The 20,661-nt window shown below is 45.6% G+C and overlaps 1 protein-coding gene across 1 annotated transcript; it reads left to right on the top strand.

Annotated features, from left to right (window-relative positions):
* The first annotated feature begins 15,899 nt into the window (after window positions 1-15,899).
* Window positions 15,900-18,294, top strand: LOC309404107 (cystatin-like). The gene is made up of 3 exons (XM_081998486.1): window positions 15,900-16,163; window positions 16,713-16,826; window positions 17,962-18,294. Exons 1-3 carry the CDS (start codon window positions 15,930-15,932, stop codon window positions 18,037-18,039), a joined length of 426 nt encoding a protein of 141 aa, XP_081854612.1. The 5' UTR covers window positions 15,900-15,929; the 3' UTR covers window positions 18,040-18,294.
* Window positions 18,295-20,661: the final 2,367 nt, after the last annotated feature.

A 20,661-nucleotide genomic window follows, 5' to 3' on the forward strand; every position in this document is an offset into this window, starting at 1 on the left:
GGCAATTTCGTAGCTGTGCTGTGAATTTTAGAGAAATACATATGTGGGTTTTCGGGAAGAGAGATCATAGAATCATAGAATCTTTGTGCTTGAAGGGACCTTTAAAGGCCATCTAGTCCACCACCCTGCAATGAGCAGGGACATCTTCAACTAGATCAGGTTGCTCAGAGCCCCAAGAGTACGTTAGCTTTTCAGATGAGGGCACCAAATAAGACTGCCTTGATCTGGCCTGGGTCTAGTTATTCCTTGGTACTTCATCACTTCTGTTAATCACAGTGATAGGCTTAGGTTCTCTGTGTACGTGCCCTTTCTGCCGGCATGCATGAGAAGTGTAACTGCACACGAGTGATCCATTAAGCACCTAGCTAGAAGCTTGTGTTTGAATAGAAGCAGTTATGACAGCTGCAATGGTTTGGCATGTGTACATACAGATTAGCTGTGCAGGTGTGCTTACATGTGCCTGAGAATTTATGTTTGGGTATTATCCATGCTGAAAGCTTTCCTGTGTGTGAATGGGTAATGGAGGTAACTGGATTTTCAGCAGTGCTGACTGTTCAATTTCTCTGTTAGTGTTTGTTTGAGTACCTGCTCAGAATGAATCATTTCTCCAACAAACAGGAGTGGTGTTCTGGAATACCTCTCAGGACAGCGCAAATTTAGAGAGCCACGGAAGTGGCATATATTCTGGATCATGTGGGGTAGTAAATCAATGTAGAACAATGGTCAATGACACTTTTATTCTCTTAATCTGATAACTGCTTTTTTTTCTCTCCTTAGCGCACCCTTTGCAACTTCGTAGTGTACACTATTCCTTGGCTAAACCAAATCAAACTACTGGACAGTAGCTGCCAATAAGCCTACCTTGGTTCCAGCAGAGACCAGCAACCAGTTGCTCAGTTTTAAAAGAAAAAAGCAATAACAAATTAAGATGGGCTTTACAAATGCCTGTTAACTACTTATGTATGCTTGTGCTATGCAAGTTAAACCCTGTAACTTTACTTTAAAGCACAGTATGATGTCAACTTTGTTTTTCTTCTTTGTAATTACATTTTAGAGCAGCTGTTTTGGTCTTCCTACAGCTTTCCCAATAAAGTAACTCCAACATCAGAATTCTGATTTAAAAAAACTTGATATCCCTGTTAAGTGGCTGCTACAAATGTAACTTGATTGTGGTGATGTGTGGTTTTCTTGGAGCTTCCGCTGTCTTGGAGGGAGGGTTTGCTTTTATTTGTGACCTGGAGAATGGGGAGAGAAGGAATGTGGGGCCCTGATCACAGGGGAGATAAACCATGCTGCCTAGTCCCTTAACTTGGCCTCTGGTTTTGAGTAAGACACTGGCATGGTTACTTCTCACACAGCACAGCTGTATAGATACATGCAGCCTTGCAACAGAACAGTGTAGCAGCCACACCCTGTAATGATCACAGCCTTAGTACAAGCTTTGGCTAATCCTCCTAAAACCAAGTGTTGTGTACTGCAGTGTTTTCAAAAGCAGAGTGCTTCTGCAGTGAAAACAGCTAAAGGACTTCCATCTCTTACTCACCTGTCATGCAGCCAGAGGAAGGGTAGGATAGATGCCTGAGAACTGGGGTGAACAGAATTACGGCAGGGCTTGAACGGGGAGGTTGGCCAGTGTATTTTCATGGCTTGGGAAAGAGAGGAAGAAGAGGGACTTGCCAGCTGGATTTGAGTATGTGTACCTGCAAGGAAATGTGAAGTGTCTGCAAAGTTTTATAGGACTGGTCTGGTCTTATAGGTCTCACAGAGAAGCCAAAATATAAAGGTTATGAAATATGTATGTGGTTCTGTACATGCCCTCGCCCCTTCTCTTTTTGTCCACTGCAAGTGCAGTACTCTTACATACGAAGCACAGAACTTGTAGTAGGTGCTGCTCTGTTTCAGTGGATTGGCAGGTTTTCCTGACTGTCATAAGGACAGTGGTTAGATTTGGACAATGTTCCTGAAGGGCCTCATTGTCCTTTGGAAGGTAACTCTTCAGAATACTTTATGCCACCTTGGAAGTTATCACTGTTGGTGCGTGCTATTTGATGTTATTTTTCTGGATAATCACCGGCATTGCCTGCCTCTTAGCACGTAATATATTATACAGCTACAATTTAATTTTTCCCTCTTAAAATTCCCACTGACAGAATTGGTGTGGTTGGTGACCAGGACAGGTATTCAGCTGTGTCAGTCTTCACAGGATGTCTTCTCTACAAAATAGGCAAAACCGTAATTACAGCTAAAGCCTCTCATTTCTTCTGATTTAATTTGTGTATGGCTGTTAGCGAGGATCCCAAAAGCAGTGAGGTTCTTTTAAAATTGATATTAATGGGAATAGACATGTGGGGAGAGATACATGAGAACTGCTTCCAGTCTAGAAGCAGCAGCTGCAGAAACATGTGTTACTTGTTTATCAAGACCATGGTATGCCCACGAGGAGGAAAATGCATGAGGCTGGGCTTCAGCAGTCTGGTCCCAGATCTCAGGCCTGCTAATGGTTGCCTGAGAGCCCTAGCTAAATCATCTCACGTCTTTCTTCCCTTTCTCTCCTTTCACTTATACTGGGTGCTCCCTGAGCCAAGAATTCTATGATTCTATGAATTGTCTCATAAAGTCAAGAGCTAGCCAACCACTCTCATCATATGGGCCATGTCCCCAAATGGCCCGGGACTCCTCTCTGATCCTGAGACCAACTGTTGGTTTACTTCTGCTTGTTTTTGTCTTTCCAGAATCTCTAATCTCAACTGTTTGGCAACTGAATGACTCCTAGAGTGGCAGGACACTTTCACCACTTAAATCCAACACTGTGGGCTTCACAATAGAGGATGGTTTGTTGTTGGGCTGTTGTTTTCTTGAGCATGGGTGAGAGGGTTTTGGAGAAAGTGGCTTTCATGTGGGGTCAGGGTCAGGGAGGACTGCAGAGGCAATTACTCTATCTTCAGTGGGATCGCCTCCGCTTACCGTAGGCTTCGACTTGTCTCACCCCAGCAGTGAGTCACACATTGTGACTGAGCTGGTTAGGCCCAGGCAGGGAGGGAGGGAGAGCAGCAAGGGATCAGAGCTGCAGGCATCTCCAGACCCTGCCTGATCCCCGGGCTAGAGTCAGGAGGGGAGCAGAACAGGGGAAACTTAGAGGTCCCTCATCTTTCCTTTTGCCCCACAGCCACTCTCTCAGCCTCCTCAGTTCTGTAGATTCCCTGCAAACCCCAGCTTCCGCCTCATGCAAAGGGATGTGCTTCCCCTGGTACCGCTTCTGTCATGGTGAGAACCCTCTGTGCCCTTTCTTCCCCGTACCCTCTGCTAGGGGATGTCCAATTGCACAGATGCTGTGTCTTAAGGACAGCCTCTTGGCTTAATTCACTGATCGTCCGCATTGTTCCACCTGCCCTTGACATAAGTTCCCTCACCCATGTTGGCTATGGAAACCCCTTTAGAAGGGCCCCAGTGTTGCTCACGATGAAGCAGATGGGATTTCTAAGCAGCCTGAATTGTCTTTTAATGGACTTGCAGAAGCAGATGTTGGAGCCCATGGGTTTCAGGCAGCTGAGGTACTGTGTAGGTGTTCTCTGCATCTTTTCTGCTATTACCTGTATGATGGTAAGAGGTCTGCAGCCTTCTTTTACCTCTCCTACAGCAGCCTGCAAACGAGCATTTATAATAGAAAAAGTGAGGCTGTTTTAGTTTCTTCTGTCATTCTGGAAACTAAGGCCCTAGCAGGTGCCTTCATCTGGCAGTGGGGAGAGGATGTCCTGGTTTTGACCTAAGTTAGAGCCACCCATCTTCCTTGTGCAAGTCTGGATAAGCAAAGGGGTAAATTACAGCCAATACAGAGGCTGCTGGGGTGACCTTGAAATACTGGACCCTTGTACAGCCAAAATCCTTTGGAGTGGGGGGAAGAGAGCCTGCATTCCTGACATTATTAAAGTTGACATTGTTAATTATGTGTGAAGGTGGATTACTGTGTGGCATGCAATGAGTCATTAATGTTAGTCAATCAGAAGTACAAGGAATATGCCTTTTTCTTTATTAACAATGACCTCCTGGAGGGACTTTCCCCCTATAGTTGAAAGGAAATATGCTGAGGGAAGAAAGAAAGAAATAATAATGCAATTAAATAAGAGGTATTAAGGCATGCTTTCGACCTCCCTCTCCTGGTTCTGAGCCTTGATTCTATGTATTCAGCTATGTTGTCTGTTCTTGAGCAATAACCTTGCTTGTGCTGGTTTTGCAAGCCATCCGTTGTACTAGAAGTTCAGTTAATAGTCATATTGACAGCTCCCCAAATTCACAATTTAATTCTTCAAGAAAAATGCAGCAAGATCATACAGGACAGGTCTTCACCCAGTGCAAGCTGACTTCAGTCCAGTGAACTCCAAAGGATTTGTGGTATTGTGGCACTGACCTTCTTGCTTGCATCTGCAGATGCTGTACCAGCATAGGAGAAGGAAGCAGCTCTTACCACTCAGAACTTCAAATTACGGTGTAATGTGAATAGTGAGGTCTAGGCAGTGGGACACAGTGGCAAGCAACAGAAAGACAGGGCTTTAATGCACTACCTTCCTGTCCACTGCTTTATTTTTTTTTCTCATCAAAGCAAAGTTTTATCCTGGAATTTGAAGGAAAAAGAGAAGGTGGTTTTAGGAGTAGTTTAGATTAATACTTTTAGAGGGAACTGAGTTTTTCCTTGGGAAGCCAAGAAAGGGTTCAGGAGACATGTCCTCATCTTTGAAAGCTAGGGATAGCTAAGGCGTTAGTCCTGCTTCTGCCGTTTGCATCAAGAAAGCATTACTCCACCTGGCAGACTGACATTATTTGGTTGCCTGTGTGTTTTCAAGCCCAGAATTGGAGTGCTGGACAGTAAACCCTCCAGGCTTCTTGCTTTGTACAGACTCAGAACAGTGGGATTGTGCTTGCTTTGTTCAGCACAGTGGGACTTCTAGGTAGATACTGCTGCTTGACGCTGAAGTGCCCATGGCATACGTGTAATGACTGCCTCAAGGCACGCTCAGTTGCTCTCTATTTTTGTAGTGAAGTGCAGCCATGGCAAATAAGGCCTTTTTGTTGCCGAGTGATTTTCTACTAGGTAAAAAACTGTTCGGCTGAAGTCCTTAAGTTTAACGGCCAGTATCTAAGTGCCTGGTGGAATACTTTGACCTGACATGAAATGATTCAGAATAACTGGAAAGAAAATATCAAGTGTCAGTGTGGTTAATTAATTCCACATCCAGCTGCCTACCTTCTCTTTATTCTGCCCCCACTGATTTTGGAGATCCCTGGCATTTGAAAAGAGGAAGGGTTGAATGCATAATGTCAGTGCATTCTCCAAATGAGACTGCCTGCCTGATTGGGAAATAACCGTTCAAACGTATGAGCAGCAATTTAGCTTTTAAAACCAGTGATCTCTCAAGAATATAGGCTCATGCATCATTTTTGTTCTTCTTGCTGCTCTCAGTTATTCAGGTAGTTATTTGTTTATTGGAAAGGTGTCCGTGTGTGTGTTCGAATGTGCGTGGTTTTGTTAGTTTATTCTTGGTCTTGTAAGAAACATCTTTTGCCTAATAAATACCTCTGAGTACTACATGTTGCTGCTGGGCTGGTGCAGTGATGTGTCATCACAGCCCTGCTAACCCTTATGGATTTGGTTTCCTCTCAGAGATCTTGCAGTAATTTGCAGATTTTTTTTTTCAGGTTCCAGCCTCTGGACTTAGGTGAACATATGCAAACCCTGCCAGTTTGGCAGATGAAAACTGTGAAATCTAACCCCGATTTATGATTGACATATTTAAAAGATGAATAAAAAAGCAGATTAAAAAAAGCATTTAGGTTGTATTGGTTTTGAGATATTTCAAAGGTAATCTCCTAGCTTTACGGAGCATGATTACTCATTCTTCAACAAATGAGGTTTGCTATCTCGTTGCTTAGTGATGGGCAAAAACTGCTGCCCCTCTTGCAGGCTCTGGTTTCCGTCCTGAGTGCCGTGACGAGATTAGAGCTTTGCAGCCTGGCTTTCCAGCCCTGCAGGAATCAGTGCAGGGCTGTGCTAAATGTAATTAACTTTAGGCAAATGCAGATAGCGGGCCTGGAGTGGAGCTACTTAGATAACATGCAAGGGACTGCAGTAATGGCAAGTATTCCAGGAAGTGCAGCCAAACCCTGAAACTCCGTGCCCAGAGAATAGGTCTGCGTACACATTAGGAATCACCAAAGCTGGGAGCAGATGACAAAATCTTGCACACTTAAATACATTATTTTCCAAAAGAATATATGCCCCATGTTTGTTTTCATACCGTGAAAGCAAACTTGTGAACAGGGCCCACAGCAGCACTACCATTGATGTCTGCCAGCGTACTTTCACCTGCTATTTCTATTGTCCATGAGCTTGATCCTATGAATTTTACTGTTGAATTAAACTGGGGATTTTATCTTCCAGTCCAACTGAGACAGAGCTGCCCATATAACTATCTAACTGGAAAATGGTCTGGCTGACTGTATTTCACAGGATTCTCTGTGCCCATACAGATGGCAAGAGACTTTGGCTAGAGGATAAACGATATTTATTTGAAGAATTTTCTGCAAATACGAACATATTCTAATAGCTAGACTTGTAAAAGAAAAGCTTTCATGTTTGAGAAATGTATTTTTTGAGTGGTAGGGAATGAAGAAAATGTTACCTAATTTATTACTGAATGCTTGTGAAAAACTTCATGCTCATAAACCCAGCAGCATACCAGAGATGATGGAGGGGATCGCACAGTGGGTCTCTGCACGTTTCCTTGCAAAGCTATGCCAAAGCTCCTTAAATCCTGATCTTAGTTATTTCAGTAGAAGGCATTTGCTGAACAAAGAACCACGACCATGTCAAGTCTGTGCACTGAGGTTTGGGAGGAGGCCAAAATAGCCAACCAGGGTAGAACTGGGGTCTACCAACACCATAGCATTGTGGCTGAGCAATTCAGATTTTCAGTGAAAGGCCTGATCCATGCAGCTCTTCCTACAGGAGCCAGGCACTTGACCCCCCAATAACTTGCAATGAAACTAAATCTTCCTTGTCCCTGCCCTGCTGTCATGTTCATAAAAGCCTAATTATTATCCAGCTGGCAAACTGAGAAGGGCTATGTTCACACAATTTAATTCTTCTCGCTCGAATTCTTGTAAGCTAGCCAGCCAAGTGTGTTTGGTCCGTTTTTTACAGAAGTGTTATGCAGATTGCTGTGAAAAGGTTGTGCAAGTTTTTGTTTGTGAACAACTTCACAGATAAATGTTGGCCTCCTAGGTGCTGAGACCCATTCTTTGTTATTCCCTGCACCTTTCTAAGGTTCCTCTTTAAGGTGTGTGCTGGTGGCGTTTTACAGCTTTGTGTCATCAGCTGCATTGTGTGCTGTGATCTGGCTTTCCATCTCCCCACTTGGATGACTGAAACTTTTGAACTGGAGCGAACTGATTGCCAGGCACTGGATATGAAGGAGTCTTGCTCACTCACAAATAACCATATTCTTGTTTGAGTAAAAGTAATGCTCTAAAAGTGAGTCTTTGCTTGTGCGCTTGAGCTTACTGAAACCTGAAGAATGGCTAGCTATAAATGTGGGATGTAGCATGGCCTAGGGATTAACTGTGGGGACTTTCTGTGTATTAGTTTAATTAATGATAGTAGATGTGATACTCTTATTTATGCATAACAATATGTACTCTTCTGAAAGGACCTTTGATGTTTTGGAGTGGGACAGTCTTTTTTGCTGAATGTACATGTGTACAGCAGCGTGTGAACAGCTGGATGGGTGAATTTTGGGGTTGTTCACGATTTTACTTCCCTCTTGAGAGGAAAATCTCAGCGGCCAAGTATCCCAGTTTGGCTGGTATGGGTGACTGTCTGTTTTTGTTTGCAAACTACCTTGACTTCCTAAGGATTTCTCTCTTGCAGTTGTTAAACGTAATAAATGTCCCTGCCCCTTCCCAATGCTTCAAATCCCACAAGCACAATGTAGAAAAGAACTTGAGTCCTTTCTAATGAGAAGCAGCCAGGAATCATGCTGGCAAGTCAAACCCTTGAGAACAGGCTGTTCTTTGCACTCAGATGTTTCATAGACCAGAGTTTTGCTTTCCCCATACCAAAATAAGCCTTAACCAGGCAGAATTTGCTGTTCTGAAATGCTGAGCAGACAGAAACCGTAACCACTTCAAAACCTAGCACAGAGGTTGTACATTGTACCTATATGGAGATTGTGGATGCATACAGGCTGTGCACCATTGGTTCGTTTTCCAATAAGAAATCAATGCAATTACTTGACAGCACAACAGCTGTCTCTTAAAAAAAAGAAACACTCAAAACCCAAAAAATAGTTGTGACTGTTGTGTCTGCCTGCGCAATGCCATGCAACCCAAAGCAGTCTGGCATCTGGCTACCAGCTGGCTTGGCTCTGCTGGGAATATAGTGGAGGATCTCACTTCAACCGACAAAAACTTGAGGTTCTGGATGGCCCTTTAATTGTGGGTTCTTGCAAGCATTAGGGATTTGTAGTCTTGCTCCCCACAAAGAGCCTTCATCATAAATATGTATATGTATAGTTAAGGGGTGAGATCATGCTTAGTCAACACCCAAATTTGTGCTATGTCCTAAAGCCCTTGGACTTCGTAGTAGTGAAGTTATGGCTACAAGCTGTTGTCAAGGCAGGACAAGAGTGATGTGATTCATAGAGAGGACAAAAGTGGTGCGGCTAGTGAACCACCTTCTCCTGGGGAGCTTGGGGGAACTCTGCACAGACACCATGCTACTACTGTAGAGGAAACTTTTTCTCCTCCTGACTTCCTGGGACCTGTGAAGCCTCAGAGCATGAGCTCTAGTCTTTGCAGACTTCTCTGCTACACTTCGTTTCTCTGCTGCGTGCAGACTGTAGCCCAAACTTGAAGAAATACTCCTTCTTTACATCCTGGCTTTTCTTCTCTACTAAGCAAACTTCTGTTGAAACATCTGACCATTTCACTCCAACTTCAGAGCTTGTTGCTGAAAGAGACAGGAATGGACAGTACCCCAGCAGGCTGCTGGAGGGCCAGTTTCAGCACAGCACACAAACATACACTTAATTTTAGGCTTATTTTTAGCCGTGTGAAGTCGCTGGTATTCTTAGAAGCTAAGCTTAAACATGCGCTTTATGCTTCTGATTGGGTTGGAGACCGAGGACAGAACTCATTCTCTTGTCAGCCCTGAACCAAACAATTCTTTGGGAAGAAAAAAACCATCTAGTAAAAACTAATTAATACAATTCTTAAGCAGTAAAGCTATTTCTCCTGCAGACTGAGGCGAACATAAGAAGAATACAGAAGAAAAGGGAATGGCCAAATTATTCTTTGTAAACACAAGCTAATGCAGCAAAGGCACCAGATTGCATATTCAAATCTTTGGTGATAATTTTGAATATATGCTATTGCTGTGCCAGCATTTATATTTCTCAGAGCAAAAAAGGATGCTAGTGTGGGGGTTTTCTTTGCTAACATCCCAAGTGCACCAGTACTTCACTGAAATTAGCATTCACTGTCAATACCATGGCTTCATTGCTTCGGTTGCACAATCTGACCATAACGGATTGCTTGCAGTTATTTGAAATGCAGCTTTTCTGCTGGCAATTACTGTATTCACTGCTTGCCTGTAAAACAATAATGCCTCCCTTTGTGGGTGCAAAGGCAGATTAACATTAGTAATTACTAAAGCAGATGTTTGTATGTGAATACCCATTTCTTGGAGGCAGATTATCTTCTGCATTGGTGTAAGGGAAAGGGATTCCAATCGGGTGATGCTGTCATCCCACAAGTGATGTGAGCAGCATGGGACTCAGCAGAGCAAGCTGGGTAGCTCCCCATACCTCACCTCCATCTCACAGGAATCACTCTCTGCAGGGAGATAATCGCTGACCTTATTGAGGTCAGTCCTGAGAGTTGTTGCCATTTAATTCCTAAAAGTGACTGCCAGTGACTGAACAGTGCTCAGTGCTACTTGTGCTTGCTTCCTGTTGGCTTTTTTTCTCCTGTTCCCAAGAAATCCAGGGCTGTGCTTTCAAGAGAGCTCAACACCTAGATTAAGGGCCTGTGTTTCCTAACAGCTCTGTTCCCACTGAATTGCCTGAAAGGTACACTCAGAACTAAGTGCTAAACTTACTTAAAGTAGGTCATTAGCTCCTTCCAGGCTACTGTGAAGAGCAAAGGAAGGATGGTTGTGTCTCGGAGGGACTGGAGGGAGGGTCTTTACTAATCTGGTGGTTGTGCCAGGACTGAAATATCTTCAGAGCAGCCCTTTGGTGCTTTTGAAGCCTGTCCTGGTGTTGCCCCTAAAATGAGGTTCTTCACCTGGTCTGCAATGCCAATTGACATACAGAGTCAAGATATTTGCTTCAGTTCTGGAGAAAAGGGTGCCAGGCAATAAATAGCAAATCCAGCACACCATTAGATCAAACAGCAGCAGTTTACATACAGTACAAATAACAAAGAAACAATATATGGTTGATTACATGATTTTACATCACAGAAATCTTTGTACGCATGCTCCATCAATTACCTAATACATTATACTAAGGTGATACTACATTTAAATTTAAAATCTCGTAGCGGTGTGTTTTTGAGTATAAAAATCACCATATGTTATGTAGCAGAGACCTTGTATTGTTGATCTTTGTCTAAATCTCTCTCTGGTTTATGTAAAGAAAATATAACAAGGCATTACCTACAAGGGTCAACAGAATTTTACTGTCTTTACATATTGCTCTTAATTACTGTGTTTTGTTTCTGGTAATTTTAACCTCCATGGTCATTCCATCCTTTAATCTTACAGGCCTTCCATTCTTGTTATCCTGATTTCAGACCAGTTCATTATACACTTATTCAGCCTAAAATTTTTTACCTGAAAGTTTGGTTTTTTTAACTCTATCTTTCCAACATCACTGACACATAGTGTTTTTCAGCTGAAGAATCGCCTTGCAGCCTGCCCAGAAAAGCCACCCCTGGCTGCTTGTGGTGACAGCTTGCCAGCATGTGAAGGCGTGTGTACATGCAGAAGAGATGTAACTGTGGTCCTGGTTCCCTGGGGACTTTCAAATCAGCTGCCTAGATTTCAGAGACCCCACTTTTGAAGCTGAGAGTGAAGATAGGGCCCTCATTTTCCTTGTGCGGACAAGTCACAGCACTGCCTCCATTCCTTTCTTGAAAAAAAATGCCTCTGCCTGCCAGAGCAGGGAGTGGACAGAGGTGGCCATGAGTCTCGAAGGCAGGCAGAGGCTCCCTACTTCTCCCACCATAACTGAATATAAGCTGGTGTGGGATGGGTTCATTTCCATAAGCAGAGGGCACTCTTCGACAGCAGTGAAACAGCTTTGCCTTTGGTATTGAATCACTCAGCCCCATCTCATAAACTGCTGACTATCTTGCTCAAGAGGCTTTCAGCCTTCGAAAGCAATCCTTTTACGAAACGCCTTCCTTCCATCACTTTGTGTTAGTTATGTGGTGTGGTGGGAGGAGAAGGGGAAACCATGTCAGCACCCCACCCTTTGCTGCTCTACATTGACTTAGCGGGATGCAAAGCACTGACCCAGCATAGATTTGGCCTGACGTCCCTCAGTTAAGAGAAATTAAAACCAGATTTTTAGTGTTCGATCATGCTTTTCCCATTGTTCCTGACTCTATCACAGTAATTACTCTCTCTTGAGGGTCATTCAGAGTTCAGCTCTGTGGAAAAACTATTATTCTTGATTACAGAACTAGCTGCTTTTTCAAACATCCTTGTCTAATTGTACTTTGAAAGACATGTTACAGTATTCCAGAGCTTTTCAGTTAGCTACTGAGTAGAGACATCTATAATTGTTTCTTTCGGTGTTAAAAGAGAGATGAGGGATGTCAACAGCAAGGGCAAGGAACGTAGCAGTTATCTGGAGAAACAAGTATGCCTGGTAACATAAAAAGCTCACAAGTCCCCAGTGAAACTGAAACATAGACAAAAAGATAGGTGAAAATATATTGGATGTTGCACAAATGATGTTGAACCAACCATGTAAGGAGACACTAAAACTCTATTTTTCTGGTTATACTGATAGCACACAGTATTACAAACTTTTGCAATGTTATCATGAGTCTCCTGCTGCTTGGTATATTCCTTAAATTACTGGTTTCATTGGTCATCTGGTTATTTGAGAATTTTTGTTTTATTTATATTAAAAAAAAACCACTTCTGATTGATAGAGAAAAATGGTTGCACCCTTCAGAAACAAAAGGACAAAATGCAGTTTTATTTTGTGAACCAGGTCCCCTTTATTCGTTGGTTGTAGAGCATCATTTTTTTGCCAAGCCTTTTTTTCCTCAAAATTGCTTTGTTTCAAGTCCTGATTTTGTGAGATTTGGACTGGCAATAGTCAACAAATGCAGCTTGCTTCTGTTTTCATTGTGGGTCTGCAGGGTCCATCTGGCACTGCCCAAGCTGGAGAACCAGGAACTCCGAAGGGCAAGTTTACCTTTTTAGCCATTCTGCACAGCAGAGCAAGGCATGAACCCTGTCAAAAAGGGAGTCTGTCAGCCACCCTTTCGCAGAATAAATGTTGGTGCATCTGTTAGGAAAGACAAAGAGAAATCCTGGCACCAAAGAAACTACAGGGTCTGACACTGCTGAGCATAGGCCAGCTCTGCTTTCTGCAGTTATATGTGTTCAACTGAGTGACATGTTGCTGACCAAGGAAGAGGACAATGTGACATTGACCAATATGCAACTCCTTTCAGACATTAAAAAAAGCTGTCAGGCATCCACCAGGTCTCCAGATATGCCTGTTTTCTGTGGAAGGGAGCAGGAACACAGAAGGACCAGGGGAGTGAACAGGAAATTTTGATACTGATGCTTGAGGACCATTGGTGCTCAGGACATCTAGCATCTTGCCAAGTCCTTTGGCAGAAAGGGGCCAAGCTGACTTCTAAGTCCATCAGACTCCTTTGCTTACCTGGGGAGGAAACTAAGTGGGGATTATCAGTGACCTTAAGTGTCACAGTGATGGAATGTCAAAGTGCGCAGTGTACTTTTTTTTTTGAAAAAGCAGGGTGTGGCAGGCTGGGCACTGCTGCTGCTACTGGCAATGGGATTGCTCTCCCCTGCCATGCAGTGCATGTGGCCAGCGAGCTGCAGTCTTTGAGACCTCTCCCCCTCTCTCAAACCGAATGTAAACTTTGCCTCTAGGTTCAAAAGTTTGTGGTGTAAGCAGGAGGGCAGAGAGTATTTCTGGAAAGCCTGTCTGCAGCGTGCGGGAAGGGGTTGGGAATTATTCCTTTGAAAACATTCTTTTGCCTCAGCTGCAGCTTGGGGAAGCTGTAGGCCATGGTTTGATGATGAGGAAAGTTTTAGTTGAAACTGCATAGAGACACTTCCCCATCTGTGAGGAGCCAGTATATAGGGCACTTCCCATGGAGAAAAGAAACCCAGGTTGAAGGCTCTCCTTCATAAAACTCAAGATGGGAACTTTTCCACATCTGTGCCCAGGCTGTCACCTCTCTGGGGGGTCCCTGTCTTTGGAGAGGATGGTCCCTCTCTGTGTTGAGCCTCTGCTATACTGTGTGAATGATTACATGCCTAAGGAGGGGGATGAAACTTTTCCTCCCAAAAGGTGTCACAACCCCTCACATTACTGAAGCAAGTCTCTGCTTCCTCAGTCTTTTCTGCTGGATGGGCTTTGTGGCACCAATTATTTATTGGCCCAGTGACAGATTGGCATGTAAGAAGAAACTGAAACCCTGGGTGAGGGCAGGAGCTGAACAGGGACGGCTGAATGGGCATGCTGTGGTGTCGAAGCAGAGGCACGAGGGCACACAGCTGTGTCATCCTGTACCTTGCATGATGTCCACTTGCAGAAATAACCATGAGATCACCAGGACTGTACTGAGAGCTGACTTACTGCCTGCCGGTGTGAGTTTAAGCCACACTGGATACCTTAACTCCAATGAGGTGACCCAAGCAGGGTTAAGACTGCTTGCTTGATTGCCTGCAAGGTCAATGCTCCCTGAATCCCAAAGGCACTGTTTTTCCCTCTCATGACACTTCCCTTGTGCAGTAGTGTGAGGCACAGATCCCTGCATGTAGTGAGTGGGGCTGGTGAGCATCTCCAGCGGCTGGAAGCTGGGGCACTGCTCAATGGAGGCCTGAGGTGGCAGGGTCAGCACAGAGCGGTGGGAAGAGACCTGGCAGGTACACTGGAGGTGCAGTGACTGATTTAGGCCAGAGGCAGCTGTTCCCACTGGCGGCAGTCACTGACAGTGCAAAAGAGATCCTTCGCCTCTGAAGACACTAGGACAGCTCTAACCTTGAGTTTTAGACTGGTCCAGTCTGGATCCAAGGCCAATTAGCAAAAAGATAACTGGAGACAGACTCCTGAAGCCTCTAGCAGCTTTGGCTCACATCCCAATACCCACATCCCGGTCCCCTCTCTGGTGCTTTCGGTGGTGCTCATGCTTTTCTCTAGCTGTAAAAACTACCCCAGTGTTGCATCGCTGTTGAATTAGTCGCACAGCTTGTTGCCAGCCGTGGGGATTTTTACAGTGGTAACTCTCATGCTGGATATTGCTAGCATGCAGGCAGCCTTTCCAGTCAGCACACAAGCCCCTTCCTTTTCATTATAAGGCATGCTGCGGATATTCAAGTGCAAAACATCACCCTTTCTTAGCCTAACAACTCTGCAAGGCCTTAAATCTCACTGGAACTAGCTCCCTCATGCTGTATGAGGTCCTGTCTTTCCAAAGTTAGGATTCCTGATGGGATGGGGGTGATAGTTCTGTGGTTATGAGAGGAGACTGGAAGTTAAGCAATCTGCCTGGGAAGCCACCCCTGCCTCAGATGCCCCTCTGACCGCCAGAGCAATTAGGGTAGATGAGGTAACACAAATGCTGTGGAGGCAGATATAGGAAATGACACATGGTGTTTTGTGCTGGGAGCCACATTTGTAGCTTAAAATGCTCTGTGGTTTTTATTTTCCCTCCACAGTAGAGGGAAATAAATGTGAGAATAACCCACGAGGAGGCAGAGCCTGGTAAAAGTCTCCAGCTTCCCGGACCCGTGTGGGAAAACATCCTCCTCCACCCGAACCCCTGTGGAGGACCGTGGGCGTGATGCCAGTGCCACGTCCTCATCTACAGACTCACACAGAACCACAGAATCATTAAGGTTAGAAAAGACCTTTAAGATCATCAAGTCCAACCATCAACCCGACACCACCATGCCCACTAAACCATGTCCTGAAGTGCCACGTCCACACACTTTTTGAACACCTCCAGTGATGGTGACTCCACCACCTCCCTGGGTGGCCTGTTCCAATGCTTAACCACTCTCTCAGTATGAAAGAATTTTTTCCTAATATCCAATCTAAATCTCCCCGGCGCAACTTGCAGCCATTTCCTCTTGTTCTATCGCTAGTTACTTGGGAGAAGAGACCAACACCCACCTCACCACATCCCCCTGTCCCCTCCCCGAGGGGCAGGGGACACTGGTGTGTTTCCACAATCAAGATGGCTTTAGGGCACAGGCCTTTCCCCAGGACAGAGGGATTTCAGGGGTTACTGAAACCTTCTCCTCCTCACCTCGCTGAAAAGGGAGTGGCACCAAGAGGGACTTCGAGGGGAGCTTCTGGTCAGCCACCTTGCCCGACTATAAGGCCTATCCCAGGGCACCCCGCGTCCCCTCACAGGGAAGCCTTGCGTCAGGCAGCCTGGCGGTGCACAGGCCTGGGGCCTAGAGGCTGACGCTGCCCACCCCCACAGCACGCGGCCGCCGAGCGGCGGGCAGCGCTACTGCTACCGGAGGGCTCCAGGAGGGAGGGAGGGAGGGGGCGGGGCGGGGCGTTTTGGGCCGAGGCCGCGGCCCGCCCCGCCTTGCCGGCCTTAAAATGGCGGCGGCAGGCGGGGTGGTGGCAGAGTGCGCAGCCATGGCGGGAGTGAGGGTGTCTCTGGTGCTGTCGGCCGCTGTCCTGCTGTTCGTCGGTGTCGTGCTGGGCGGTGAGGACCGCCCGCGGCTCATAGGGGCCCCGGTGGACATCGCCAACGCCGACAACGATGAGGGCCTACAGCGGGCCCTGCAGTTCGCCATGGCGGAGTACAACAAGGCCAGCAACGACATGTACTCCAGCCGGGTGGTGCGGATCATCAACGCCAAGAGGCAGGTGGGTGCCGGGACGGGCTTGTAAGCGGCGGCCGGGTGGGCCGCAGGCCGGGGACGGGGGCGTTAGGGCTAGGGCTGTCCCTGGTACACTCCGGGGAGCAGCTGAAAATGAGGCCTGTTGGATTTCTTTGGAGAAAAGAGGAGGCGTCCAGATTGGGGGGGTTGTTCAAGCTTTTTTTTTTTCACAGAAGGTGGATAAAGGCGTTTTGTTTTTACAGTTTGGACCTTGTCGATCTGAAAGCCCTTGAGTGCTGTGTGATATTGAAGATAGTAACTTTCTTACGCTGCTGCTAACACAAGTCTCTGTTTACTGACTAAGGAAGCTGCACTGTGACACTTGTTTACTTGGATTTTGTTTCCTGTTTTTGAAAGGGTGCCAAGTGCCTTTTCTGTGGAGGTAGCCACACACAAATCCCCTCTGTACTTTTGGATTCTCTTTTCCATCATGTAAACAGAAAACTGCCTGCCTTTCTGCTGGGTTTCTTTTGTCAGAGAACCCTTCTGTACGTGCTGCAAATAAAGCTGCTTCTCCTAACTTGTCTTGTTGCAGATTGTGTCTGGAATCAAGTACATAATGAAAGTTGAGGTTGGCCGGACAACTTGTCCAAAACCAGCAACTGATCTCCAGAGCTGCGCTTTCCATGATGCACCGCAGATGGCTAAGGTAGGCTCCAGAGCACAGTGTGCCAGCCCCTGGATTTCCAACCCCTTCCCCTCTGGCTGGCTTAGTACAGAGAGGTATGGGCAGTGTTCCCTGTCTGTCTCAGCTGAGATCAGAGACCTCATGCCTTTACACTTAACAAGATACTACCCTTGCAGAACTTGTCTTACCAGACGATGGTGACAGAGAAGGTAGGGCCTTTTAGACTGTTTAGGTGGGGACCTAAGGGAGTAGTGCATGGAGTGTGTGTCTCAGTCCTCTTAAAAAATGCTTGTTTTCTGGATCCCAAGGATATGTGGAGGAAAGTCTGTCAAGCCTGGCTCTCAGTCCCGTGTCTGGAGTGCCCATACCGTTCTTGGCTCCTCTTGTCCTGCAGTGAACTAAACATGCTTGACTTGACATGCTTTCCTGGGGGACTTGCATTACTGTGAATAGTGCTTTGGGCTAAGCACTGATCACAAGAGGCAGATTACCCCTGTTCTTTGTGCCTACCAAGCTGTTACACAGGAGTTTTGTCTAATAGCAATCCTCTTTAAAGAGTATATTAGCTTTTCAGATGAGGGCACCAAATAAGTCTGCCTTGATCTGGCCTGGGTCTAGTTATTCCTTGGTACTTCATCACTTCTGTTAATCACAGTGATAGGCTTAGGTTCTCTGTGTATGTGCCCTTTCTGCCGGCATGCATGAGAAGTGTAACTGCACACGAGTGATCCATTAAGCACCTAGCTAGAAGCTTGTGTTTGAATAGAAGCAGTTATGACAGCTGCAATGGTTTGGCATGTGTACATACAGATTAGCTGTGCAGGTGTGCTTACATGTGCCTGAGAATTTATGTTTGGGTATTATCCATGCTGAAAGCTTTCCTGTGTGTGAATGGGTAATGGAGGTAACTGGATTTTCAGCAGTGCTGACTGTTCAATTTCTCTGTTAGTGTTTGTTTGAGTACCTGCTCAGAATGAATCATTTCTCCAACAAACAGGAGTGGTGTTCTGGAATACCTCTCAGGACAGCACAAATTTAGAGAGCCACGGAAGTGGCATATATTCTGGATCATGTGGGGTAGTAAATCAATGTAGAACAATGGTCAATGACACTTTTATTCTCTTAATCTGATAACTGCTTTTTTTTCTCTCCTTAGCGCACCATTTGCAACTTCGTAGTGTACACTATTCCTTGGCTAAACCAAATCAAACTACTGGACAGTAGCTGCCAATAAGCCTACCTTGGTTCCAGCAGAGACCAGCAACCAGTTGCTCAGTTTTAAAAGAAAAAAGCAATAACAAATTAAGATGGGCTTTACAAATGCCTGTTAACTACTTATGTATGCTTGTGCTATGCAAGTTAAACCCTGTAACTTTACTTTAAAGCACAGTATGATGTCAACTTTGTTTTTCTTCTTTGTAATTACATTTTAGAGCAGCTGTTTTGGTCTTCCTACAGCTTTCCCAATAAAGTAACTCCAACATCAGAATTCTGATTTAAAAAAACTTGATATCCCTGTTAAGTGGCTGCTACAAATGTAACTTGATTGTGGTGATGTGTGGTTTTCTTGGAGCTTCCGCTGTCTTGGAGGGAGGGTTTGCTTTTATTTGTGACCTGGAGAATGGGGTGAGAAGGAATGTGGGGCCCTGATCACAGGGGAGATAAACCATGCTGCCTAGTCCCTTAACTTGGCCTCTGGTTTTGAGTAAGAGATGGAAGTCCTTTAGCTGTTTTCACTGAAGAAGCACTCTGCTTTTGAAAACACTGCAGTACACAACACTTGGTTTTAGGAGGATTAGCCAAAGCTTGTACTAAGGCTGTGATCATTTCGGGGTGTGGTTGCTATACTGTTCTGTTGCAAGGCTGCATGTATCTATGCAGCTGTGCTGTGTGAGAAGTAACCATGCCAGTGTCTTCCTACACTGCCTTTGGGGTGTTTGGGGAATATTTGCTTCCTGTGGTAGGTTCTATCTTTAGCTTTCTCAGAGCGGAAAGCCCCAGGGCTTTCTTTCCTGTCCAAGCGGTAGCACGGCTCACTTCATTTATAGCCTAAACTATTCACAGCCTAAACTGTGACTGGTGGAGCTGGAGGAACGGGCTTCTTTGGCATGTCTGCTTCTGTTTACAAGCAGAGATGGGTGCAGAAATGCCTGAAGTGGGTCAGTGACAAGCCTGTCTTGGGGGGAGACTGAACTGATAATGTTGGATAACTGGTACTAATGTTACTAGTCAGCGTACTCCTATAGCAAATAAGTACTGTAGACAAAACCTGGCTTTGTGCTGTGAGTGCGAATGTTCCTGGAAGCAACGCTCTAAATCCATGCAGAACCCTCGTGGGGTCTTGCACTCAGTCAAGCGCATTACTGTTATTTTCAGAAAGTATGTCACTGTGTGTGGGGTTGGTGTGAGCATCATGGGGAAAGATAGCTCCAGATCTACCAAAAAAAAGTAGCTTTTTAATATCTTGTGATGTCATGTCCCAGAACCCAAGCAAAAGAGACAAGGAAGCTTCCTCGAGCAGAAGGCAAGTGAGACTGGAACTTGGGATCGTGCATAGGGTGGGCCTTTTGTTTTTTACTCCTGGGTGAAGACTGGAAGGAAGGAGCAGGATCCCCTTGAAAGAAATTGCACTTTCAGGTAATAGTGGAAGGGGCCAGGTCAAGAGAAAGAGTCTTGGGAGTGGGTTAAGGTGCTGAGGTGAACAATGGGGATGCTTCTTGTTTTGCATAGTCCTAATAGTGCATTTCTTGCTTCATCTTATTGTCTTTGCCTTTCTGTGTTTTGAAGTAAACCTATTCCTTTTGGTCTAAATCTCACCCAGGGATTGAGTCCAGTGTTCTGTCATGCCTTATGTTAACTTATGTTAATATTCAAGCCCAGGATCCTCTGTCCAGGTCTGGTGGTCCTGTTCTGAAAGGAAGGGGGTGGGTGGGGTGCAGAGAAGAGCTGCAGAAGTGATCTGATGGCTGGAGAAAGCAGCTTGAGGTGAGAAGTGTAAGGATGCTGCTGCTCTTTGCCCAAAAAATGGTATCTTGATGAGAGTTAATGCAGCCACATCTTTGGGCATGGGGGGGCTCGGATCTAGTGAAGGAGAACAAAACAAGAGAGTAACCAGAAAACAAACTCCTGGTAGGAAATACAGCTCCTGAGTGCATCTTCTGTGGGTTGCCCTTTCTCCCAAGGGGAATGCCACTTCCCGTTGTTGCTGGGGTTTGATGAGCTTGGGGTGAGCGCAAGGCCAGATCTTGATTCATGTTGGTCAGGGGGATGAGCTGGTTGCCCAACACCAAGGTTCTCCAGGATGTGCTCAGATCCGATAGGAATTATTCCCTCTGCTTCCCCACCATCATTGCCCCATTCTCTCTGAGGGCCGTGCATGAAGATGGCCTGTTTCTTTTGCCAGACAGGTCAGTGACTGTGCAGGTGTCTATCTGCTGCATTGTGGGGTCAATAACCCATTTGACCGAGGAAATCCTGGTGCTGAGCCGCTCAGGTGCCCTCACTTGCTGTTTTTCTAATGACTCCATTTGTGCATGCTTATTCCCCATTTTCCGGTCTATCTATACAAGCACTAGGCAGTGGTGAAGGGGCTCCATCATGCTTCTGGGGGGTTTGCCTGTGTTTCCATTTTATCATTGTGGCTTGAGGCCTGGATGGGTAATTGCACTGGCCTCCTCAGTAAGAAGACTAGGCAAGAAATGAGGATGCAGATGGATGTAACCAGGCACTTCCACCACTTTAGCTGTATTTATTAGCCAGCAGCTCTGAACAGCATGCAGGAAAAAGGGTCTGTACCAGAGAAAGTGAGTTTTGAGTGTTACAAGCTCCTGAATTCAAAGGTATTGCATTTTCGTGT

Source organism: Phaethon aethereus (assembly GCF_964289735.1).
Source record: "Phaethon aethereus genome assembly, chromosome: 3".
In the NCBI taxonomy this organism is placed as follows: Eukaryota; Metazoa; Chordata; class Aves; order Phaethontiformes; family Phaethontidae; genus Phaethon; species Phaethon aethereus.